The sequence below is a fragment of the Dermatophagoides pteronyssinus genome, unplaced genomic scaffold (genome assembly GCF_027571235.1).
Source record: "Dermatophagoides pteronyssinus isolate colony J.1.1.1.1 unplaced genomic scaffold, Derpt_VIB-CSIC_2022.12 sq0001, whole genome shotgun sequence".
Classification (NCBI taxonomy): Eukaryota; Metazoa; Arthropoda; class Arachnida; order Sarcoptiformes; family Pyroglyphidae; genus Dermatophagoides; species Dermatophagoides pteronyssinus.
In genome coordinates, this window is record NW_027461525.1 from 1,478,929 (window position 1) to 1,505,468 (window position 26,540).

A 26,540-nucleotide genomic window follows, 5' to 3' on the forward strand; every position below is an offset into this window, starting at 1 on the left:
TGATTCGTAGAAATTCGAAGGCTACAACAAGAATTTGGATGTTTTCGCCCATTGCTTGTTGTTGATGAAGAAATTGGACGATTTTTTGGAGTAACAATCCCGTGTTTTTTAGTTTCAGATTTGAAACATTCATCGCAACAAAACACAAATGTTCCAGATACTGTTGATGCTTGGCACTGTTCGAGTGCAAAATTTTCGTCCATTAGTTTATGGCAAAAATGACATTTCAAACATTCTAAATGATAATTAAGACCATTGTCAAGCATCCAGTATTTGGTGTCATTTTGAAAGATAATTTGTTCCTGACATCCGATACATTTAATTTGAATACAATTCATGTGAATAAATTTATCTTTATCGTTTTTGTCTGATTGGATAAGATATTCATCGTGGCAGGTGATTTTTTGGTCACATTTCTCACATTTAAATTCGCTATTTATAATACTGTCCTGACATTTTTGACATATAAATGCTTTTATTTGTTCATCAATATTCATCGATTGATAAATCGATTCATATTCTTCTGATGATAATAAATGTCCACATTGATTACATACAAAACATTTAACGTGATAATATTGATCCAAACATTCGATAAATTGTTCATCATTGGAATCAATAAGAAATGAATCACAGCTAAAACATTTACTATCAATATTCATCTCTATTCTAACAACTGTTTTTTTATCGTTAGAATTTTCTTTTAATTTTAAATTTTATATATTCTTTGATTTAATAAATTTATATAATTCAATTTAAAGAAAAAATTCAAATTATAATTTCATTTTTTTCAATTCAACAATATCTGTTAATAAGGTGCTAAGACCACAGCCATGCGCATTATTGAGCTTAAACTTGTGAATAAAGCATTAAATAAAGCATATTCCGCATCCCAACCAAATCGACCAATGTGTGTACATCACCATGCATTATAAATGCTAACACAGCACATTATACATCCACATAACAAATATATACACACAGACCATACATTCGCTCATCGACTTCTGTATGTATTTTTTACTCAATGATCAATGGTGACAACGAGCACGAGTGGCAAAACTATACATTAACAGCACAGAATAATGTGTGATGATCAAAAAAAAAATTGTAATTATACAAAAGGCAAAGCCAATCAAATATTATTTTTTAATATTTTTTTTTTAAATAACATCTCAACGTATTGAAATTGTGGTCTAATTTTCACATTTTATCAACTAATACAAATTTAAAGGTGAATTTTATTCATTTTGTGAGTTAGAATTTTTTTTGAACAATAATTTAAGTTATTCAACTGAAGCCGTTAATTTCAGTTTGATTCATCTTGAAAAAAAACATCGTGTCGATTTTCCTTCAAGTTTAAACTGATTTCTTGATCATTGAAAAAAAACATTCTTTTTAAATTCATTAAATTAAAGATTTTAAATTCCTCATTTGAAATTGAAAATGATGGATCCTAATATTGGCTGGTTTCAGCCTGAACAAGAAGGACCGGCATTAAAATTATGGGTTTCCTTATGGAAACGTGCCAAAATGAGCCACCATACGGCCATCGAAAATCAACCCGATTTTGTCCCTATCACCAATAATATTAATGGTGTTCACCATCATAATGATCATCATCATACTCATCTTGGACATCAAATGAATGATAATAATAATACTGAGGATTGTCATAAACATCAACCAGACCAAACAATGCCTTCCACAATCACGCCTATTTCTATGTTTCCAAATGGACCCTATCATCCATTTTATTTAAATCATATGGCTAAACGAAATCATTCGGATAATCCGGCATCTACATATAATTTTAACGATAATCAAAATATTTGTGCTAAATATAATGGTACACCTTGGCGTACAATACGTGGGCATTACAGTCCTGGAATTATTGGCCTACATCAAGAAATCGAAGATTTTTATAATTATATGAAACCAACACCAGAAGAACAATTTATGCGACAAAACGTTGTCAAAAGAATTTCTACCGTTATCAATAATTTTTGGCCTGAAGCCAAAGTATGTATAATAATAAACTATATAATTCTAATTAAGATTTGATTTATAATTAATCGTAAACAGGTGGATTATTTTGGCAGTTTTCGTACCGGTTTATATTTACCGACAAGCGATATAGATATGGTTGTATTCGGTAAATGGGAAACCATACCATTGTTCACATTAGAAAAAAAATTGTTAGAATCTGGTATTGCCGAAGATAATAGTATTAAAGTGTTGGACAAAGCTAGTGTGCCTATCATTAAATTAACTGATCAAGAGACCAAAGTTCGTGTGGATATCAGTTTCAATACTAGTAATGGAATTAAAAGCGCAAAATTAATCAAAGTATGTATTTTTATCCATCATTTATAATTGTATTTATGTTTGTCTTTTTTTCCATAGGATTATAAACAAAAATATCCTAACCTAGAAAAACTAGTCTTTGTGTTGAAGCAATTTCTTCTGCAACGAGACTTGAAAGAAGTTTTCACTGGTGGTATTAGTTCATATTCGTTAATATTGATGGTCATTAGTTTCATTCAATTACATCCACGTATCGAAGCACGCTTGCCTGATGCTAATTTGGGAGTTTTGTTGATTGAATTTTTCGAATTATTTGGGCGTTATTTCAATTATTATCGCGTTGGTATACGTGTCAAAGATGGTGGTAATTTTGTACCTAAATGTGAAATTCAGAAAAATATGGATTCCAATTATCGTCCTTCCATTTTATGTATCGAAGATCCTTTAAATCCGTCTAATGATATCGGCAAAAATTCTTACGGTGCTTTGATGGTCAAACAAGCGTTCGAGTATGCATTCACTACCTTACATCAAGCTGTCGGTCCATTATCGACAACTGTCGATCAAACGAAATCTATATTGGGTCGTATAGTTCGTGTCACAGATGAAGTAATTGATTACAGAAATTCTATCATCGAAAAGTTTCCGCTGCCATATTCAGATTTAACGAGTATAGACAACAATAATGACAATAATCCAAATGGTGGTGGAAGCAGCGGAAAAAATTCCGGAACAAATCTAGATAGCGCAAGTAGTAAATATTTTGGTGGATCACTGACTAACAGCAATCATCATCGTCAGACCAAATCTCCTCGACATAACCATCATAAAACGACAAATTGTAATCTGAATTCGACAGATTTCGATAAAGATTCAAGTGATAGCGATGATTTCATCTGTGATACAAATTCAACGAAATCCAATTCACTTCCTTCAATGGTATGTTCAGTGTATTTTGTTTTATTAAAGATGAAACATTTTTTCATTGTTTTCAGTTAGACACAATCACGTCTTCCCAGGACACAAAAACGAACGATAGCAGCTGCTCTATTCAGTCATTAATGTTGACGAATCAGCCACAACCGCCCGTTCTGTTTCAGCCGTCAAATCAATTTCAATCAATACCTACACCATTTTTATCGCCATATCCGAATGCAATGCATCATCATATCGCCATGCAGCAGACAATAACACATCAACAACAGCCTGTTCCCGTTAGCTTATCACCGCATTATCATCATCATCTTCCATTAGTTCATTCTAATTACATTCAACATCAATCACAAGCGGCCCAGATTCCGCAGCCTCCACCACATTCGTCATCACAGCGTTCATCATCAAATGGAATGATTTCAAATAGAAGATATAGTAACAGCAGTAATAATAATAATAATAGTTCAATCAATACGAATGGCCTTTCTAATATAACGACAAATTCAAATTTATCATCATCGAGGCGACCAAATTATTACAATAGTAGCAGTAGTACGTCAAGTAATTCGAGTACTAATTCCAACACGGGAACTAATTGGAATAATAACGTTCCATCGATGAACACCACAAATGGTTCAAATAATAAAAATACATTTGATTCCGATATTAATATGAAACCTGTAGTCAATGCAAATATGATCGCTAGTAATAAATCTGCGACAACATCGTCATTTGGCAAGAATACGGTCCGTCAATTTTCCAACTTTAATGATCATCAATCGATTCGTAAAACTCAAATTTATCACGGTAATATCAATAACAAGTCTCAACCGACAGTATTCTCTAATAGTTTGGCTGACAAATTCGCATCTTGATTATTATCAATTATTCATTTATTGCAATGAATTCAAGATGAGTTTGACCAAATAGAATCTTGATTATGATTGTCATCAAGGATTTTATTTCATCGACTACAATACAGTCGTTTTTCAGTGAATAACTGTTAGCGAAAATAATAAACCAAGGGTTATGATTTTTTTAGTTATCAATGAAATTATGGCCATGATTGATACTCAATAGCAATTATCATTTGAATTGAAATAAAAACATCTTGGTCTGTAAAGATTATGAAAATTTTGTACTTATCTTTTATGCTCGTCATATTTGTACGCTGCCATAAATGAACACTGATGTGTAGACTTTGAACTTAACATATAAAAAGAATTTTTTATGGTGTACTTCATTCATTCACATTGAATGAATTGTTAAAAATTTTTGAAAGAGTAAAAATGTCTAATTATTTAGATCTGGACAAGTGGCTATCAAATCATTTGAACATCAAAGATGATTCAGGTGGAGATGCTGATCACTTTGAAACACTGTCTATCGATAAGTATTCAGTAAAAATTCATCAAAGTTCTCGAACACTGTTGGATAAAATTTCTTTTATTGAAAATGATTTTACATTAATATATCCAATTGTTGTTTGCAATGATACTTGGCGTGATGATAGCCAAGTCCGAATTCGTGTTGCGGAAACATTAATGGCTAAATTATCGCAGCTCAAACCCATGGCCAAGGTCGCTGAAATATCGAGCATCGATAATTTAAAGTTTCAACAACGTTTACAAGCTTTGAATGTAATTTTGAAAAAAGCTGAAATTCAAAATCAAAAATTACCAAAAGTGTGTCATTATCGTGTGATTAATTGCACCAAAATATCGATATTGGCTTGTTTTTATGATGTTTTGGTTGAAATAATCCATGGAACCCCATTTATTTTGCGCACAGATTTGTATTCAACTATTCCGGTTGCTTTATTGCGTGAAATGTTTATCGAAAGTGGCGGTCCAGCATCAGTTTTCGGACATTTGATTGATTTTAAAATAACAAATCAAGGACAGATTGGCACTTATATTCTAACGGAAACAGCCGATATTCATTCAGCGCTGGATAATTTGTTCGATGTATACATTGTGAGCAACTTATCTTGCATAAAAGTTTTTGCTCAAGAATCATTGCGATCGACAATCGAAACAATTATCAGACAAAAATTGAAAAATCAATACGTAAACAATTCTTTGTTTGCAGAAAATGAACCTTTTTCAATAAATTCAAAAGCTTTTTTGAATTTTGATGCTATCTGTGTTGATTATCATGACCAAGGAATCGGATTTCATTATTATCGTTTTGCTGATGAATCAATCAATATGATCAATCGTTTTAAAGGTTCTTCATTTGTGTCAATCTGGTCAAGTGAAGACATAGGAATTGGACATAAAATAGCACGACAGATTCAAACTACCCGAAATGTATCGATTAACTGTTGTCCCCTCAACCTACAAAAATTATTACAATCATGGTCATTAGAGTTGCTACCTCATGAATCATATCATAGATACGCTCAGGCCACCAAATCTAAAGTGATGTTAAACAAAAGGTATTTTATATCTTGAATCAAACAATTAATATTTTTGTTTAATTTATGCATGATTAATCTGCATAGCTGGTCAACATTGAAAAATCGCTCGCAATTGCTCATGGAATCATTAGACGCAGTTCCATATGACGGCAGCATAAAAATCGAATTATTACGCTTCAACATCGAATGCTATTCAACATCTCGAGGTTTGAATCATTCGTTCCAGGAATATGAAGATTACGTTGCTGCAAGTCTGATACAACTAAATTACAAAATGCCACTGGGTAATATAATCATTCATTTAGATAAAAAGAATGAAAGTATTGAGGAGTATGTTTCAACATTGAACATGTTATCAATATTCTGTTTCAACTTATTATTGGATGGAAACGTTCTCACATTGATAGCTCCAACGAATACATTGAATGATTGGCAACCTATAGTCCTACATTTTAATTCAAATCCTTTGACCAAGGGCATTCTACAAACCATTGAATATGATGAAAAAAACGACACATCGGGTCTAACCAAATGGTGGTCAGAAATTGTGAACGAAAAATGTCAAGATGGATTGCTATTACTCCTAGATGATAAGAAACGAATCGAATCGCTTTTCATCAATCAAAAACGCTTTTTCGCCAACAATAAAGATGGATGGAAATGGTTAATAAAATGGATTCGTTGTCGCTATCAATGTTCAATCACGGTAGCATTACAAGAATATAATATGAGCAAAATGGTAACATAAATTTAAAATGATAAATTACTAGTTTTTTTTATATAAAAAACGCTTGTTTCTGATAATAATATTGATAATTATCAATCAAATGTATTTTCATTAAAACAAAAAAATAAAAATATACTGATTATAACAATGATGAGTGCTGAATGCAAAATAATGATGATCATATAAAATGAATTGAAAATTCGCTATGAACTTGTTTGTGGTGCGATTTGAACATTTTACAAACAGGATTCATAACATGAGTGTTAATGAATCACTCAATCAAATAATTATGATGATGTCCATATTATGTACAAACAATTGATAAAATACAATTTAAAGCTTTGACGAAAATAAGGATGCAAAGGTAATTAATCAATAATTAATGGAAATTCTTAAATAAAACAAGTGAATGGTCATTGAGGGCAAATGTATATTGTTGCAAAAGAAAAAAATGCATTATAATAAGGTTGAAATATCTACAACAAAAAAAAAGAATTTTTTGATTCGTTCATTTTCTTTCAAAGTCAAACCAAATAACAATTTTAAAAAGTTTTCATCAATCATTTAGAAACATCTTTGGCCAATCTACGACGTTTTGCTGAAGGTGGTGGTGGAGATATGGTTTCTAAATAAAAAAATGAATAAAAATATTAATAAAAATGAAAATTCATATACAGTGATAAAAAGTGAATACCTGAAACAGAACTATTTCTTAAAGATGGTCGCGATTGTATTGTGGCAGATGTTACTGCGGTAAGTAAGGTTTTTCGAGATCGTTTAACAAGAAGAGAATTATTGTTGCCACCACCAGAAGTGGTCACAGGATTATTACCACCAGTTGAATTAACATTAATACTACTATCCAATAAAGAAACCAAAGGTTCCCCAGAACTTGAAACTGAAATTACGTGTGTTATTGTTGGATTATTCGATACAACTGATGAAGTAGTTGTTGTACTAATATTATGTGAGAGCATTGTGGATGATGATGGCGACCTTGAGTCGAGATTTTTATCAATTATATTCGGATCGATTAATGATTGGGGTTGGTGTGGATCGACAGTATCATCAGTTACAAGTTTTTCGGAAACAGGAACAGGATCTGATGAACTAATCATTGAAGTTGCATCAGTCATTGTTTGATCTAATGATGATGATTCGTTTGGTTTTTTTCGCCCACGATTCGATCGTGTTTGTCGATTTGTAGGTGTAGTAGCGCTTGGGTTTCCGACAGCAGCCGCTAATGTAAGGGAAATAATTTTTAAAAAAATATTAAGAAATCAAAGATGATGATTACCTCTTTTTGGTTTATCATTCAATTTAATCGATTCGTTCATCGTATTCGTTGAAGTGGTTGGAAATGATGAAACCGAGACACTTGTTGATTCGCTCATTTGAACCGGAATCGATGTGGTTCGTTGATTACGTTGGCCACGTTTGACGATTGTTTTAGGCGGTGATTGCGTACTGGGTTGTAAGGTTAGAGTAGTTGAATTTCTTAATATTCGAGAAGTCGACACCGTCGGTGTTGTTTCATTTTTACCGTCCTGATTAGATTTTGATATTTGTAGATCTGAACACGGGTTAGTTACAAAATTTACATAAACTGGTGATGATGTCGGTAATGCCATTGATCCAATATGTTGTTGTTGTATGGTTGTAATTTTGCTTTTTCTTGCTCGTTTTAGAGGTCTTGTTGTTGCCGTAACCTGTGTTGCAGAATCTATTTGATCAGAAACATTTGCAGCATCAATATCATCATTCATTGTTGAATTAGATAATATAGATTGATATTTGTGCTGTTTGAAAGTCAAAGAACCATGTTGGACAGTCGGTGTAGAGTGTGATTCTGCCTCATCAGATTCAGAAGATAACAGAACGCTACAATCATTCGTAGTAACAGGAACATTAACCGATTGTTCAATAGAAGAGGGTGATGATTTTATAGGATCAATCGTGATCGTTGATATAGTGGATGTTTGAAAAACTTGTTGCTGTGACAAATTAGTTGCATCGTTTTTCCGTTTTCGTTGACGAAGAATACTAGGCAATGTTTTTGTCGCTGTCACAGTTTTATTATTATTAGTAGCAGATTTAGTAGCATAGATAGATCCTTGTTGTTGCGTTGTCGAATCCTGATTTGAAGAATAATGATGATGCGTTGTCGGTTTTGATATTAATATCTGACGTCTCAAAGGACTATTACTAAGGCTATTAGTATTGGTAGTCACTACATTATCAGCTTTAGATAATCGTGAACTTTCTGCTTTCAAAATAACTACATTTGAACCAGCAATCGAATCCGAACCGCTTGGTAACATTATCACTGTACGTGCTATCGAAGTTTGAGGTTGAATTGTTACCTTGTTGGTCGTTGGTGGATTATCAGTTTGTGATGTTGGCTTCAGAATTGATGTATCGAGACTTTGTCGGCTTAGGGTCAGTTTAGTTTCTATTTCTTCCGTAGATGATTGATGAGTTATAGCAGATTCTGTAGTCTTTTCATTCAGGTTCGAAAAAATGACTGGTTCGGTAGGAAAAACATCATTTTTGGTAACATTGTCGATAGAATTATCCGACAACAGAATTATATCATCAGATTTCTTGTCGATTTCTTCATTTTTTATTATCTCAGAATCTTTTGTTTTCAGATTTGATGGATCTACTGAATCGGATGATGATTGTTTATTATTGTTTATATTAATTTCTTGCATATAATCCGATTGGACGATTGCGGCAGTTGGTGATTGAGCAATGGAGTTTGTTGTTATTGCTGCTGATGATGTTGGAGCTTTTACCGAAAAAACGGTTCCTTGATTATTTGAAACGGCCATCGGTATCAATAGTGGCTGTGATGATCCTTGCTGACTAACCATGGGTAGTTTATTAGATATAATTTTGAATGATGTTGGAGTCGCTGATGATGATGATGATTGTTTGATCGAAAGTAATTGAATTTGTGGAAATTGTTGCTGCTGTCCTCCAGTTGATGTCGGTAAAACAGTTCGATACATTGGAGGATTATAGACCACACGAATCTTTTGATTAGGTGGTGTCGGTACAGTTGTTGTCACCATCGAAGCCGTCGTTGTTGATATAGAGGAAGTGTTATTATTATCAGCTATTGTTGCCGCGGATGATGTTGCAGCAGTCAAAAAGGTATTCATTGTATTTGTTAACTGTATAGCGGTACTTGTTGTTGAAAGTGTTTGTGACGTTGGATGTTTGAAATGCACCAATACCGGCTGTTGTTGTTTTTCATTCGGTGATGGTGATTCATTCCTTGTTTCTATTTTCGAATTCGATATTATAAGCGATGTTGAATCTTTGTTACTTGGAGCAAGCAACGAAGATGAGGTTTCCGATGGGGAGTGAGTTTTACGTCGAGATTTAGCAGCTGTCATTGTTGTCGATTTGCTAGCTAAAGGTTTAGGAGCAGATGATAAAATTTGCTGATTCTTGTCAACTGTTGATAAATTAGAAATATCCGAAGATGTAATTGGAAGTTTCGATACTTTAGTCTCATCTAATTCATTGTTTACAATACCAGATACAATATTAGTCAAATCTTTTGTTTGGTTTGTTTCATTTGTTGAAAAAGTGGTCACGGTTGTTGAAATTGGGCAACTTTTTGATGCAACGGATAATGGAACGGTGGTAGATAAAGAGACTGGGGGTGATTGAGTTGATGGCTTTATCAAAGATTTTTCGTTGTCTGAATCAATGCTTGAGGATGGTGATTTTTGAGATGACACATCACCATTGATCATCGAGGACGATTCTTGCTTAGCTGATAATTCCAAGTCAGTTTGAACAGACAATTTAACTTCCGAATTAGATTCTTCAATGGATTTTGCTGCTGAAAAATCAGACGAAGATGATTTTTCAGGAGCATTCCCAGTCGTTTTTCCTAAATCATCACATTCCGGCACAGGATTCTTGTTCATATTCGAATTACGATCATTCGTTGACACTGGGTTCTTAGATGTTCCACCAATACTACCGATACTTCCGCTTAGGAAATGCGATGGACGACTTGAATAGAAACCGTAATCATCAGCATCACTATCATCATCACCGTCTTCTTCATCATCATCATCTAAAATATGATCAGGTAATTCTTGAGAATAATCATGCTTAATAACATAGAATGAATTGGATTTTTGTGTGATTGTTGTGGATGACGTATCAACTGCTTTGGCCATAGATGTTGATTCAGATGTTGTTGTCGTAGACGAAGAAATGGTTAATGAAGTGATCACCGTAGCAGATTCTGGTTCCTTTTTAGCAGAAATTGTACCTTTTATTCCAGATTTTTCATCATCAGAATTAATTTTTTCGATTTTTATTTTAGAATCCTCTTGAAAAGATCTGACATCAATTCGGGAAACATCATCAATTTGAACAGCAGAAGGTGATGGATCTTTTGCAGATCTATCGAATGCAGATGCCGGTGCTAGAAAATATGAAGGCGATATTGGTGCCGATGATTCATTGACTGTCGATGTTCGACCAACACCTGGATCATCCATAAATACTGAATCTGGTGAAGTTCTTGACTGTTGCCCGCCAGTGTTGCTTTCAACGTTACTACTCAGCATTTCTGATAATGATTGTTTGAAGTTAACATGCATTTGCGGTTTATTTCCAGTGGTAATCATTTCTGTTTTTTGTTGAAGAGTTGATGATTGGTCGGCACTTGTAGTCTTAGTAAAGGTAGTTGTTGGAGCAGCCACAGCTGCTGATTTTTGCTGATCTACAAGTAACAACGGAACTTCCTGATTTTTTACAACAAAAGTGGCATTGTCTAAGACACTTTCTCCCGATTTCGTGACTACATCTGACGTAATAGATACTTTTGTATGAAACGGAACTTTTGTTGCCACCATATTGCCTGGTGAGGATACACAAGAGGAAACAGTAGCCGCAGTTGGTAATGCGATTTTGGTGTACATAGGTGGATTTACAGTAGTTGAGTGCTGTCGCTGACTTAATTTATTCAACAATAAACTTGATGGATTGTTTTTTGAAATAGAACCTGTGGCCTGTACTTGAAACGACTTATGGAATTGTTGCGGGTTCAAATTAGTAACCGATGTCGACGATGATTGCATCGAACTGGCAACAACGGGCGTAAGTAATAATTGTTCCGATTGTTGGTGAAGAGATTTAGTCGCACAAATCGGCGATGATGATGATGATGATGACGAAGCTATAGAGATGGATGGTGCGATGGAAACTGATGCTGGCTGATTAATGGAAAAATTGTTATTATTGTTGCTGTTCGTATTAGAATTTGATATTGATAATGATTGATTCAATTGCATGGTAGTTGATTGATGAAGCAACGATGGCGAGGCTGTCGATGTTGGCAGCAACGTATGTTGACTAGATTTATTTGGAGATGTATTAACGATTGCCGAAACAGAACTTAACAGTTGTTGCTGATGTTGGGTCGTTATTGTGGATTGCTGCTGAAGAGATTGTTGGAAATTTTGATTTGACTGATTAAGTGTTTGCTGTGATGACGATGAAACCAATTTCACTGTTTGAGAAGGTACTAAATTCGGAGTAGATGATGATGATGAGGAAGCACCAACACCAGCATTGACAAGCGATTGATTAGCGAACCTTACGATAGCGCCAGCGGATAATGCTGATGATACAGGAAATGAATTTGATTTTGTAGCCAAAAATATCTGTTTCCTATTTCCACCCAATTGAACACCAGGCGATACATTTGATTGAGATACGGCTGTCATCATTGTTGTCCCCGCGGCAGAAGATGTAACTGCATTCTGCAATGAACTGGCCGGCACATTTGCTATGATGAACGTTCCACCAGATGGAGATGAAACAATAGTTGGATTTCCCATTGTCGATACTGATGATACAGCAGTCATTTGTTCGTTACCACCACTAGCAGCATTGATCATTTGATGATGAGCGGCATTCGTTGCAATCATCATTAATCTTGGTTTTTGATGATGGAATCGCAACGATTGTTGCGATGTCTGTTGATTTGTAATTAACGTCGACTGATTGGCTGATGATTGAGAATGTTGTTGTTGCTGTAATTTTTGCTGCTGTATTAGCTGTGCATTGGCCGGTATCGTTAAAAACGTTGTTCCCGAATTGGATTGCATTCTAAATAATAAAAATTGTCAATTTAAAATTAATTATTTCTAAAAGAAGTATGGAATTTACCTAGCTGATAAATCTGTATTTGGAGTTTGACAAATTGAAATGCCTCCACTGGGTGTAAATTGATTCGATTGTGTTGTTGGTGTTGATGGCATCGAAGATGAGGAAGATGAACAATCCGTCATAATAATCGTTTCTGTTGTTTGATTTGCCTTTTTCCTTGATTTGCGTTGTTTTTTTGGTTTGGCCAATGGTGTTGTTGGTGTCGAAGCACCACTATTATTCGCATTTGATTGTGATTGATCATTGGTCGATTGATGTTTGGCAGAAGTGGAAGATGCAGACATGGCTGGATGGTGAATAACATTTCCGGCAACAGGATTACTTATTTGATGGATAGTTGTTGTAGTTGCTTGACCAGCACCAGCCGAGGATACTTGTACCATCATTAATTGATGTGTCACTTGACCAAAAGCAGCAGCAGTATTACTATCACCACTGCTTTGATGATGACGATGACTACTTAACAGATGAATTTGTTGCTGTTGAGAATTACCGTTATTATTTCCTCCTAATGTGGCAACATTTGATGTTATTTGTTGTGGAAATGAAGTTGATGAATTATTTGACGATGATGATGAACACGATACGGCCGGCACATCGTTTTGTAATAAATTTACCAACAATGGGCTGGATAAAGCAACAGCATTCGACGATGATGTTATAACGGCGTTCGACGTCGAAGATTGTTGTTGTTGGCTAATCGAGAATGATTGACCAGGACCACCGGAACGAATTAATATCTGTTGAGGTTTTGCTATGGCAGCATTCGACGTTGAAGAATTTAATGTTTGTTGTCGAATTAATGGTGACGGACATGAGGGTGGAGGAGTTGCCATACCGCTATTGTTATTATTATTACTAACCGATATGAACCGTGTTGCACTAGTTTGTGGTGATGGAGGTTGTTGATGAACTAACATTTCACTTCCTCCTGAAAGAGAAGTTGGAGTTCGAACTTTAGGTGGCGGCGGCGGCGTTGAAACAATAGAGGGTGATGGTTGCGGTGACACATTTGAATTTGTCGCAACAGCTGCTGCTGCTACCGTACGCCAAGAATGTTGCGTTCTAGCTGGCACATATATTTGTCTTGGACTACCGGTCTGCGATTGCTGAATGCATGAAATTGGTGGCTGTTGCTGAGATTTATTCGATGGTGATGAATAGATGGCATTATCATTAGATAACTGTTGCTGAAATTGCCCAACATTGATGGTGGAAGTCGTTGTCATAACTAATGATCCAGAAGAAGTTTGATCTGGTAATGTAGTAGTCACTGGTAATACTGATACATTGTTATTATTATTCTGTATCATCTGTATTGATTGCTGTTGCTGTCCAACACCATTTCTGCTATTACTAATTAGCGACATATTTGATTGTAAGGAAGGTGGTTGTATCGGATGCTGTTGATGATGAGTGATGAAAAATGGAAGATTTTGACTTTTGTTATTAGGATCCGAATTCATTGCTAATAGTGTATGCTGTTGTTTATTGACATTTGTTTGGTTCGACATAATAGGTTGTGTTTGATTAACCGTAATAGTCGTGGTTGCCGCTATCGGGGTAGTGACTACCGATGATGCAGATGTAGTTGTCGTCGTCAATGATGAGGATTCCATTTCTTCCAACAATAAATTAAGATCATTTAGATCAGTAGGAAAATCAACATTTGGATCTTCAGCCGCAACAGAAACAAGAAGATCATCATCAACGGCATCTATTTTTGATTCCAATAAGATATCACTAGAATTTTGCCGATTACTTTCACTACCAATACTACCAGTAGACGATTGATTATGCATCAAAACTTGTTGCCGATGTCGTGGATTTGATTGCGATTCCTGTGCTTTATAAGCAGATGAATTCAATGTCGGTGATTGTGAAGGTAATGAAGGTAACAGATCAGCTAATTTTTTATTTGTCATAGTTGTCGTAGCTGAAACTGATGGAGTACTTGCAATACCACCACCACATTCAGTGACAGCTAATTGACATGATGTAATTGTTGTTGTATTAGGCACTAATAATTTCGATGGAGTTGACGATGATTGATCCGCAGGGATCATTTGTGTCATAAGTGTAGATGATAATTGTTGACGATTCAATAATAATTGCCTCGGTCCTATCAGTGATTGTTGCACACCTGTTGTTGTTGGTAGCGTAACTGTTTGATTCATGACTTGTTCTTCATTGTTATTGGTTGATTGAGATTCTGAGGTATTCTGGCATTTATTATTGTTATCGATGATAAAATTAAATTTGATCTGTTGCTGTTGTTGATATTGGTGCATCGGCTGTTGACTATTACTGCTATTATTATTATTATTATTTATACCGAATTGAGAATTAGTGAATGATGATGCAGATGATGTGATTAATGTTGTCGTTGCTGTTTTCGAGGTTGCTAACTTTGGTATGATCATAGGCACATTTGTAGTCGTCGTAGACGACAGTAACGGTGGAGGTAATATAGTGATAGGTGTTTCATTGTTGGATGATGATCCATTAGAACCTCCACCACCACTGTGAATATTAGTACTACTATTGCTATTTTCACAATTGATCGCTGTTGTAGGTAGCGCGATGCCATTGATTTGATTATTCGTATGTTCAAAATAATTATTATCATTTTTAACGGACGATATGTTTAAATGGGAATTCTTTTCACGTCCGATATGATTTTCAATGGTAAAAGCATCATTTGGATTGTTGTTTGTTATGCAGGTATTGGATGTGGATGTAACATAGTTGTTGCTATTTACATCATTTGTACCGGTCAATGATATTACCTGTTGACCATCGACTTGTACCGACAGTATGCCGATATTGCGGAGTGTTGAATCTCCATGTTCGGCAAGCTGCCGTAATTGTTGAGCAGCATCGTCCGATAGGTTTAAGGTCACTCGTACACTATTCCAAGGCTCCACTTTGGTTACCTTGATGAGATTCTTACCTATTTATTGAAAAAAATTTATTAAATAACTTATTTTATTAGATTAGAAAACACAATTACCATTCAACAAAATAATTTTTAATTTGGTTATAATTTTACGTAACTTGTTCGGGAAATTTGTATCATTCAAATTTCCTTCACAAGTAAGCCGTACTAATTTTCGTTTTGATAATAAATGATGTCTTTTAATTGATGATCTTATTGTTGGTGTAGAATCGATTATTTTGTTTGGATTTAAAAATAATTGTTTCGATTTGATGATCGTATTTATTGATGATGAATTAATTTGTTTTTTATTTTGTAGAATTTTTTGATTCTTGTTATTGTTGATACTAATATCTTTCGAGAATGACGATGTCAACGAATCCATAACTATTTTATTAAATAAAAAATGAAATGACAAAATCAAATTGAAAATAGTTGAAATGCACATACCAGAAACGCCATCGACAAAGTAAAAAAAAGTTTGGATGGATATTCTTAACTTAATGATGAATCGGATTGATTATTAATAACGATAAAAAACCATTGTTGTCGATTCGTGTGATAATACAATATTCTTTCTTTAAACTTTGAATGAATGAGCATGCATGTCAAAACTTCCCGTTTAACATGTACATTTAGCAGCTGATCACCATATGATGTCAGAACAAATTTATTCGATCATTGAATGTAATATTGTTCAATATTTTGATGATAACATTTCCATTGTATAAACTTTTGATTATCACTTAAAACGGCAACAAAAACCCAGATGATGATGTATAACAAAAATATTTTTACTCTTCAAAAACATTCGATTCAATCGAATTAATTTGCGATATTCACGTGAATCATAAAGAAAACTATACAAATCATAATCGAACTGTAATAATAGGTTGAATTATGGTTAATAAACAAAACTGGGTGATAAACAATAATAAAAAAAACAATCGAATGAAAAAAAATTTTGATGCGGCAAAGAATCGATGTTGACAAATGAAACAGAATCCTACAGGTCGAAAATAAACTGGAAAATCCAGGATAAATAGAACTTTAACTGAAACTTATAAATTTGTCCAAATATAATTTTGGACCAGATCATGAATTTTGGATGGTTATTTTTAATAATTATCTAATAACATAAAAAAGAAATAGAGGGAACGAATAAATTTTCTTTCTTTTTTTTTATTATTATTGGTAAACACACACACACACACACATATACAGATATAGCCAGAATCGAAAGAGGGAGAGGGGACAGACAGACAGACAGATAGAAAAGATACATAAACATAAATTACTGCTGTTGGTGGTGGCAAAAGCAAAAGCAAAAGAAAAAATAAACTGAGTATATATTGACGCTCACAAATACATACAACTTACAACAATACGCATACAAATTGTACGTCATTTTTGAACAGTTTATCAAAAAAAAGTAGTGGTATTGACAAAAGTAAAAAATTGAGTTTGATGATGATGATGGTGATGATTTTTCAATAAACTGAGTAATATTGTATGGATGGACTCATATCTTTTCTGAAATTAATATATTGTGGTATATATTGAGGAGGAGTAAAGAAGAATACAAAAAGGAGAAGGATAATAGCCATTTCTCTTCAACTATTCACATGGTCGATATTCATATTGAGTGATTTTTTTTTTTAAACCGGAGAAGGAGCGTCTCTTTTTTTTTTTGGTTGCCAATATTCTTGCACACAAATAAAAGGATAATAGAATCGGTTCCGGAAATTTTCGGATAATAATAAGATTTTAATCTTTTAATCATTATCATTCAGCTTAAGATTAAGGAATCACATAACACGATGTTAGAACAGTGAAGGATCAAAAATTTAATAAATTTCACCAAATACTTGTTGCAAAATAAACAGTAGTAATCTATACGTACGGAAAACAGTTTTCTATCGATTTTCAAAAAAATGATTCGAATTTTAATTGGTTTTTATTGCAGTGTTTTTTTTTGAAAAAATTTGAAATAACAATATTTATCCTAACAAATAATTGATAATCGGATAGCCAAAAATCTTGGCTAAAAATAATATTGATAATTTATCAAAGAAATCGACTAAGATTCACCACTATTATGAAGTTTCCAATAATTTTTTTTCATTGCTATTAATTCATCATGTGTACCTTCTTCAACATTTTGTCCTTTATGTAATACAACTATCTTGTCAGAATGGACAATAGTTTTTAATCGATGTGCAATAGTTATACAGGTACGACCTTTTGCCGCTTGATCTAATGCATCCTGAACGATTTGTTCGGAACCTGTATCCAATGCGGATGTAGCTTCATCCAACAATAATATTGGTGGATCACGAACTAATGCACGGGCAATAGCAATTCGTTGTTTTTGACCACCAGAAAGCTGAGTACCTTTTGAGCCAACAGGTGTATCATAACCTTGTGGTAAATTTTTAATAAAATCATGAATATTTGCCATCTGTGCTGCATGAACTATTTCATCGAATGGAACAGTTTCACGGAAATTATCACCATAAGCAATATTGTCACGTATACTGTGACTAAAAAGTATAGGTTCTTGTGATACTAATGCCATCTGTGATCGAAGCCAATCAACATCCAATTCTGCAATATTCTTGTCGTCAAGAAACTTTTGAAAAAAAAGGCAAAAAAGAAAAAAAATTTAATTTCCAAAATGAATGACAAAAAAAAATGACTTACCACTTTGCCTTGTACGCAATCATAAAAACGTTCCAAAATTTGTATTGTAGTTGATTTACCACATCCACTGCTACCAACTAGTGCAACTTTTTCACCTTTGGAAGCTTTGAATGACAATCCATTTAAGATTGGTAAATTTGGTCGTAATGGATAATGAAAATAAACACCACGAAGTGAAATTTTACCATCTGATCGACCTTGATTTTTGAATTTTTCTTGTATCAAATATGCTGGTATTAGATCTTTAATCGGTTTTCGATCAATCATCATGAATATATTCATTGCAGCAATTTTAGCCTTTGTATAATCGGATGATAAGACAGCACTTTGTCCCACGACAACAGCTCCCCAGATCATTGATTCGACAATTCTGACAAAAAAAAAAATAAGTTTTTTTTTCGTATTACTTGATTAAAGATTTTATCTTTAATATGCACTTACTTGAAAAAATCTCCAGAATCAAGCAATCCTTTTGAGATCAAAAATCCTCCATAAAGAAAAACTATGGTATATGCAAAAAATTGTACACCCAACGAAAACGAAATCATCGATGCTTTGATGAAACATTTCCATTTGTATGATCGATATTTTTTCATCAATGTATCTTCAAATTTTTCAAGAAAATATTCTTCTTTATGTAATGAAACTACTGTTCGAATTGAATTAATTACTTCGATAATAATTTTGGATGATTTTTCTGATGATTCATTTTCACTACCGGTTTGAGATGAATATGCTGAACTACTGATAAGCGATGAAATTGCAATCAATGGTAATAATGTCATTGATACAAGTGATAGACGCCAATTACACATAAATCCCATGATTACTGAAACGATCAATGTTGATAATGCCTGACAAATCATTGAAACACGTAATCCAGTAGCTCCTTGAACATTTGCAGCATCGTTAGCTAATCGAGCACATAAAGCACCGGGACTATTTTCAGGATTATCAAAAAATGTTATTTCCTGTTGAAGAATAGCCGAATATGCCATAATACGAAGACGTTTTGTTAATTTTTCTCCAACAATACCAAATAATGAAATTTGAATTATACAACATATAAGAATAGCGATAGCCAATATTAGAAAATACATGGCATAAATGTTGGTTTGTTTTTGAATAAAATCAGAATCCAATTTGATATCGTAAATTGTGAATAATTGAACAAATTCTCCAAAAATGAATGCATAGATTGGCGTAGAAAGACCATAAATTAATGCGGCGATAAATGCTATGAGAAAATAAAATTTATCTATCCAAATCAATTTAAAAAGTCGTTTGTGTGGAAATTTATTTTTTTCAAGCTTCTCTAAATCTTCTTTGGTAATTTCTTCATCATCATTATAAACACTTCCATTTTCGCTACCAATTGTTCCACCTTTTTGTCTGACCACATTTTCATATGTTAATGTTCGGGTTCGAGAAACTGGTATCGGTCGACTTGGTGATGTTAAACTATCGAATTGTGAATTTGTTGCACGACGTTTTTGCTGTAATGTACGTACTTCCAATGTTGATGATTGTGAAATTGATAATGGCTGTTTTTTTGGTGGAACCGGTTCATGTGGTTCAATCTGTTGAGCCATTACCAAATTAAAATATTTATTTTTAAGTTCCATCAAATGTTGATGTGTTCCTTGTTCAACAAGACGACCTTGTTCAATATACAAAATACGATCAGCATTTTTAATGGTCGATAATCGATGAGCAATTATTATGGTTGTTCGACCTTTACTAGCATGATCCAAAGCTTCCTGTACAATATGTTCACTTTCTAAATCTAATGCCGATGTTGCTTCGTCCAATAATAGAATCTTTGGATTCGAAATTAATGCACGAGCAATAGCTATACGTTGTTTTTGTCCGCCTGATAATTGTTTACCTCGATCACCAACATATGTATCATATCCATTTGGTAATTTTGATATGAATTCATGTGCGTTTGCTTCTTTTGCTGCACGTTCAATATCGGTTTGTGTTATTTCGTTCATCCGGTCGAAAGGCATTCCAAGACGAATATTTTCAGCTATCGATGTTTCAAATAAAACCGGTTCTTGTCCAACAACACCTAATTGTCCACGAAGCCAACCCGTATGAATATCACGAGTATTTACACCATTCAAAAGAATTTCACCACAATCCGGATCATAATAACGTTGAATTAATTGAATAATGGTACTTTTACCACAACCAGATGGCCCTACTAAGGCTACAATTTCATCGCTTTTAATTTTTAAATTCAAACCTTGTAGAATTTGAATGCCTGGTCTGGTCGGATAATGGAAATGAACATTTTTAAATTCTATATCAGTTTTGAAATTTGATCGTAAAGTTTTTCCCATTGAATGCATTGAATCAATTTTTGATTGTCGTTCAAGTATATCCATAATGGATTTGGCAGACGTTTTACCAATCTGAAATGATTCATAAAACGGTGCTGCATAACCAATATTATAACCACAACCGGTTATACCCCAAAATATGATGACAATATCATCGATTGTATAGATATCGATCGGTGAGATGATCAATTTTACACCATACCATAATCCAACAGCAAAACTTACATATAATGTTGCCCAATTTATTGAATTTCCAATAGCATTGACAATATTTCTTTTGAATCCATATATCATTGCTGGATGTAATCTTGTTTCATAACGTTTCAATTCTTTATATTGACCACTAAAAGCAAATACAGTTCGTATGGCTGAAATAGCTTCCTCGGCTACCGAACTAGCCGAAGAATATGCTGACAATTCTTTTTGTGTATAATGACTTTGAAACTGTTAAATAAAGTATTAAAATAATATATTTTTGAATGACAATTCGCATACCTTTGTCATAACAAATGAAGTGATAACAATTAACGGAGCCATAGCTACAATAGCTAATGATAGTTTCCAACCATAATAAAATCCGATTATAAGATTCATTACTGCACCAACAACATTATACACACAGAAAAATAAAGTCGTAAAATATACGGCAAAATTCATAACATTTTTGGGTTTTAACGTCATCCACAAAATGTTATGGTTTTCTTTCTTTTTTTGTATTTCTGGGCAAAATCCATGAAATATTGAGGCAAAAAACTCAAATATTTGTGGCCAAAAAATCATGAAATATTCTGGAAAAAGACCTAATATTTCTTGGAAAAATCCATGAAATATTCTGGAAAAAGACTGAATATTTTTGGACAAAAAATCATGAAATATTCTGGTTAAAAATATTTTTATTTACAAAAAAATGCGAAATAAAAGAGAAAAGAAAGATAAATTTAGCCGACTAAGGTGGCATAAAGATCATTTTTTAAATTTATAAACAAAAAGTAAACAAGTTAATCAGTGAATTAAATGATAAAAATTTAAGATTATTGGCCAAGGATAGATTGAAATTCTCCGATTTGTTTGCTTTATTTTCCAGATTATCGCTCAAATCATGGCTATGTGATTTCTAATAATTTCCCATGAATGGATGAATCTTCCTTGGTTGCCCTCAGTTCACCACTGATGCTTGCTTGAGTTCCATATCGCTTCCGATTTCTCGTTCGACCGTTGGAGATTTCCTTATCCAGCCACAACGCTTTCTATTGTTTTTTCCATGCTTTGAGCCGTTACACGAAATAATATTTTCGGATTCGAAAAATAGTCAAATGGCAAACGAAAAACAAAAACTTCGTTTAAAAACAAAAATGCTGGATTCGAATTATTTCAATTGTTTAATTGAATTATTAACAATGTTTCGAATGTTAGCGAATTGTTTCAAATTTCAAGTTCAATTGTTATGGCTCAATCGAACAAACATCGATTTACCAAATCTTTTCATGAATCGATCATGAATCCAATCTGATATTGAAAAGCAATTTTAGGTTATAAGTTGTTTACGAAGCCAGCGTGGACAACAGCCACTAGTTTTGGCTTCATGATCAAATTGCCACATCTGACCCCTTCATATTTTTTTAACCAAATTAGATATTAGTCAATTCGATTGGAACTCATCGTAGACAAATGGAGGAAGATCCAATCCAAATGAAGGAAGATCCAATCCAATACCTTCTTCTTTAGCCCTATTGAAAAAAATTTGCTTAGGAAACATCCATTTTGTCTGTATGATTATTCTGTCCGGAAGATAGGATAGGATAGGATTCCATTCTCATTGAAACGTGGTTTCAAATCAATCATTTTTTTGTAGATCCAACTTCGCAAATTCATTGCAAACGCGATATGTTTGGCCGAGTGTCAAATTGTACATATTTTATTATGAAATTTTGATTAATCCAAAAAATGAAAAAAATTTTCTAAGTCCAGAAATTTTTCATGAAATATTGAGGCTAGCAAAAAAATCCATGAAATATTGGGACAAAACAAAAAATCCATGAAATGTTTGGGCAAAACAAAAAATCCATGAAATGTTTGGGCTGAGTATAAGATTGGCCAAAAATCATGAAATATTCTGGAAAAAAATCCTAATATTTCACGATTTCAGTTTTCCATAAAATATTGAGGAAAAAAACCATAACATTTTGTGGATGACGTTAAAACCCAAAAATGTTATGGTTTTTTGGCAAAAAATCGAACTATTTTACGTTTCATTTTTCTGTGTGTAGATTAAAAGTCCAAGATTTTCGTTGAAACCATTTTCGAATTTTTTGAAATCACTTAATCAGAGAGGAAAGAAAAAAAATTAATCAATTAATGAAAATTAAAAATAAATTCAATCAACCGAATCGACACAATGTCATCGATTGTCAATTTGATTGATTAATAGAAAACAAAAACAACAATCAACCAACCTGGCTATTCTTGCTGCAAACTCTCCAGAATTACGTTGATCATGCCATGCTAACTCTTGCGTGATAATTGAATGAAAATATTTTCGTTTTATATTGTTGGTCAAATTGAAGGCCAATAATTGAAATGAATATAAGGTGAGAAGATTTCCAATGACAAACAATATAAATGAAATAAATGTTAATCCAGACCAATAATAAACATCTTTCATAAATATATCACGTATTTCATCATTAATTTCGGTTTGATTTGAATTTCGATGTTCAAATTTTACAAATACACCAACAACTTTTCCGAACGTTATATTCAACAATGGCCAATTTACACCGGCCAATGCAGAGCCAAAAATTCCAATAAATATGAATAAATAATCATAATTTGTTGCATATTTTAGCTAAAAATTTTAGTTTATAAATGAAATAAATTGATTCAAAAAAAAAAAAAAAAAATAAACACTTACGATTTGTCCCAATGTAGCCGATGTTCGTTTATTAATTTTGGTTTCTTTTGAAAATTTTTTCCCTTTTTGCATATTTTTTTTGCTTGTGAATAATATTTCTCTATTTTTTTTGAAATCTTCTATTGATTTAACTTGGATTCAGACAGATCGTGATGAAAAATAACAACGATCGATCAATTGTACGTATGTTTAACATAAATTTTACGTTAGTAAAAGTATTCATGCGATTCGAAAGAAAATTTTGGATTTTTCCGTCAAATACAGATGAAATAATTCAAACGTTTGAATATTGAAATAATGTATTTAAAAAAAAACAAAGGAAATGACTTTGTTCGATGTTAGATTTTTTTTGTTTGTTTGTTATTAGTTAGTGAAACAGTTTAAACAAAAACAGAAAATAAATAAAAAATCCAAGTTTTTTGTATTGTCTTTATAACTTAAAATGATGCGATATGTAATAATGATGATCGACAAAGAAAGAAAGAAAAAATCAAAATTACCGATCCTGTTGATCCAAAGTCTTAAGTACCATGCCAATTGTTAGGCATATTCAACTTTAATCTTTTTGTTTTTTGTTTTATAGATCCTAGTTGCAATAATCATAAAAAAAACACGGTCATCAATAGCGAAAATATGGTATAATTGTTATTGTAACAAGATCAGGATTTAGCTACCAAAATACAAAATTGTAATTGTTTAAATCGAAAATATTTTGTTTAAAGGATTTAATAAAAAAAAAGATATCGATCAAAAAGATTCTTATTTCATCAAATTTTTGTTTTCTTTGTTGAACCTGCATCTCAATGTTTTCCCTCAACCCAATGACAATTTGATTTTGTGAAAAAAATCTTTTGAAAATGAAGAAAGATTTTTCAAAATTTTGATCTATTTTTTTTTTTTTTTTTTTTGCTTTGCTTTGGCGATAAAATTAATTTTTCATTACACAACTGTCAATCATAAAATAACAACAACGAGAGAAAAAAAAATCGGCATTCTTGTTCTCATTTCATATAAGGATTATTTGCGTTTATTGCTTAATGATCAAAATTAGACCTTTATAACCTGGATTTAAATTACAAACAAAAAAACAAAATTATTATTATTCTTCGTACACTACAGAAAAGATTTTACAAACAAACAAGTAAAGATTCAATAACAATTTGATTTCAATGAATTTGAGAATTTTGTTTCAATCTTTTTTGTTTTCATTGAATTCCCAAAAAAAAAAATGAAAAGTCAAAAACAACTTTATAAAACAAAACAGGATCAATTAATTTTGAGAAAAAAACGAAAACCACATGAAATCCAATACATCATAGTAAGAAGGAAGTTTTTTTTTCTTCGAAAAAACTGACTTATTTTTGTTTTTGCGTAGCTATTTTTGTCATTCATATCATCATCATCATCATCATTGCTTTATTGGTGGGAATCAAGAAAGTCCAGTTTTTTTTCTTGTTTTTGTTTCCCTATTTCTTCTTTCATTCATTTCGTTAATTCAGTCAATATTGCTTTAACGATGAGAAATCATCGGATGTTTCCGGTTATTCAAACAAAAATTTATTGTATCTATTTATTGTGGTTGATAAATGAATGATAAATGTGAATAATGTTGTGTGTGTGTATGTGTGTGTGTGTAAATGTCAAATTATATAACAATTGAACAAATAATTAATACAGACAAAAAAAAACTGGGTAATAAGCATTACAAAAGTTAAAAAAGGAGATCCAGGACAACATGAAAATTATTAATACTATAAAAATATTTTCTATCATTTTGAATGTCAATTCGTTGTTTGGCAAAAAAAAGGTTTTCATTCAGCAAAAACAGACAGACTGTATTTATGAATATCATGACAGGATTCCAATTTTTTTATTATTCTTCTTCGTCTTCTTTCGATGACTCGATGATTTTCATTAAAAATTTTTTGTTCCATTTCATTTTTATTAATGATGATTATGAGAATTTATATAATCAAATGATTAGTATTCAGCACCATAACCAGCATCATAACCATCATCATAATGATCATATCCTGTATCTTTATATGAATCTTTGTATGAATCTTTATATGGATCTTTATACGAATCTTTATGCGAATCTTTATACGAATCTTTATGTGAATCTTTGTACGAATCTTTATATGAATCTTTGTGTGAATCTTTATATGAATGATCATAATTATCTTTGATATAGACAGGCTCTTTAACTGGTATCGGTATTGGAACCGGTTCTTTAACGGCAATTTTGATTGGTACATGTTCTTTTACTTTGATTGGAACTGGAATCGGTTCTTTTTGAATATAATGTTTCTTTTTTTCTATAATTCTTTAGATAAACAAAACAAAACAAAAAATGATAAAAATAATTAAGTGAATATATCAAACTTACGGAATGGGCAGTGGCAATGGCAATGGCAACGGAAGAATAATCTTTTTTTTATTCAATACATTCAAAAGTATATAGAGAAGCAAACGTTTGGTTTTTTTGCTATGTGCTAAAAAAATAATAAAAAAAATAAAAAAAATTACAAAATTTAAAATTTAAATTTAAAAAAAAATCAACTTCAACTTCCTACGATTCTTACATTCAACTTCCTGTGAAAATATTGAAATAATGACCACAACAATTGTGGCAATCAACCAGAATATAATACGCATAATGAATTTAATTAGCACACAAATTCATATATGAAATGTTGAAATTTGTTGAAAATTTATATGATAAAGTTGAAGAAAAAAAATTGATAAAACAAAACCAAAAAAAAAATGCATTTAAAGTCGAACGTTATCTCATCAATGACCGCCGTTTACAACCGTTTGATTTATATACTACCATTCAAAATATTACTGAAAACTTTCTCTCAATAAATTTCTTTTTTTTTGCATCTTTCCTTCTTTTTTTTAACAGAAAAAAATGATGATGATTTTTCAACCACAGATCCATCCAATCGATAATTGTGAGGAAATTTTATTTTCGAGAAAAAAAAGAGATTTCCGTAAAAATACTTATATTTACTTTACTAAAAAAAAACTTTTCAATAATT

General features: G+C 32.4%; 5 protein-coding genes across 5 annotated transcripts; 2 read left to right on the forward strand and 3 right to left on the reverse strand.

Annotated features, from left to right (window-relative positions):
• Positions 1 to 866: 866 nt before the first annotated feature.
• LOC113793428 (uncharacterized) lies at positions 867 to 4,363 on the forward strand. The gene is made up of 4 exons (XM_075821719.1): positions 867 to 2,022; positions 2,086 to 2,349; positions 2,407 to 3,246; positions 3,303 to 4,363. Exons 1-4 carry the CDS (start codon positions 1,447 to 1,449, stop codon positions 4,113 to 4,115), a joined length of 2,493 nt encoding a protein of 830 aa, XP_075677834.1. The 5' UTR covers positions 867 to 1,446; the 3' UTR covers positions 4,116 to 4,363.
• A 38-nt stretch (positions 4,364 to 4,401) lies between these two features.
• On the forward strand, positions 4,402 to 6,540 carry LOC113793556 (uncharacterized). The gene is made up of 2 exons (XM_027343605.2): positions 4,402 to 5,680; positions 5,747 to 6,540. The coding sequence occupies exons 1-2, from the start codon at positions 4,530 to 4,532 to the stop codon at positions 6,408 to 6,410; spliced, it is 1,815 nt and encodes a 604-aa protein (XP_027199406.2). The 5' UTR covers positions 4,402 to 4,529; the 3' UTR covers positions 6,411 to 6,540.
• Positions 6,541 to 6,802: 262 nt separating this feature from the next.
• Positions 6,803 to 16,736, reverse strand: LOC113793427 (uncharacterized). Its single transcript, XM_075821711.1, has 6 exons — positions 15,985 to 16,736; positions 15,610 to 15,921; positions 12,597 to 15,549; positions 7,687 to 12,536; positions 7,084 to 7,629; positions 6,803 to 7,014 (listed from the first exon to the last, which is right to left on the reverse strand). Exons 2-6 carry the CDS (start codon positions 15,917 to 15,919, stop codon positions 6,950 to 6,952), a joined length of 8,724 nt encoding a protein of 2,907 aa, XP_075677826.1. The 5' UTR covers positions 15,920 to 15,921; positions 15,985 to 16,736; the 3' UTR covers positions 6,803 to 6,949.
• Positions 16,737 to 17,472: 736 nt separating this feature from the next.
• On the reverse strand, positions 17,473 to 23,942 carry LOC113793123 (ATP-dependent translocase ABCB1-like). Its single transcript, XM_027343102.2, has 7 exons — positions 23,497 to 23,942; positions 23,039 to 23,430; positions 22,850 to 22,903; positions 21,081 to 21,198; positions 18,679 to 21,029; positions 18,238 to 18,607; positions 17,473 to 18,166 (listed from the first exon to the last, which is right to left on the reverse strand). Exons 1-7 carry the CDS (start codon positions 23,566 to 23,568, stop codon positions 17,615 to 17,617), a joined length of 3,909 nt encoding a protein of 1,302 aa, XP_027198903.2. The 5' UTR covers positions 23,569 to 23,942; the 3' UTR covers positions 17,473 to 17,614.
• A 1,140-nt stretch (positions 23,943 to 25,082) lies between these two features.
• LOC113793194 (uncharacterized) lies at positions 25,083 to 26,286 on the reverse strand. The gene is made up of 3 exons (XM_027343183.2): positions 26,082 to 26,286; positions 25,886 to 25,991; positions 25,083 to 25,822 (listed from the first exon to the last, which is right to left on the reverse strand). The coding sequence occupies exons 1-3, from the start codon at positions 26,152 to 26,154 to the stop codon at positions 25,477 to 25,479; spliced, it is 525 nt and encodes a 174-aa protein (XP_027198984.2). The 5' UTR covers positions 26,155 to 26,286; the 3' UTR covers positions 25,083 to 25,476.
• Between the last annotated feature and the right edge of the window lie 254 nt (positions 26,287 to 26,540).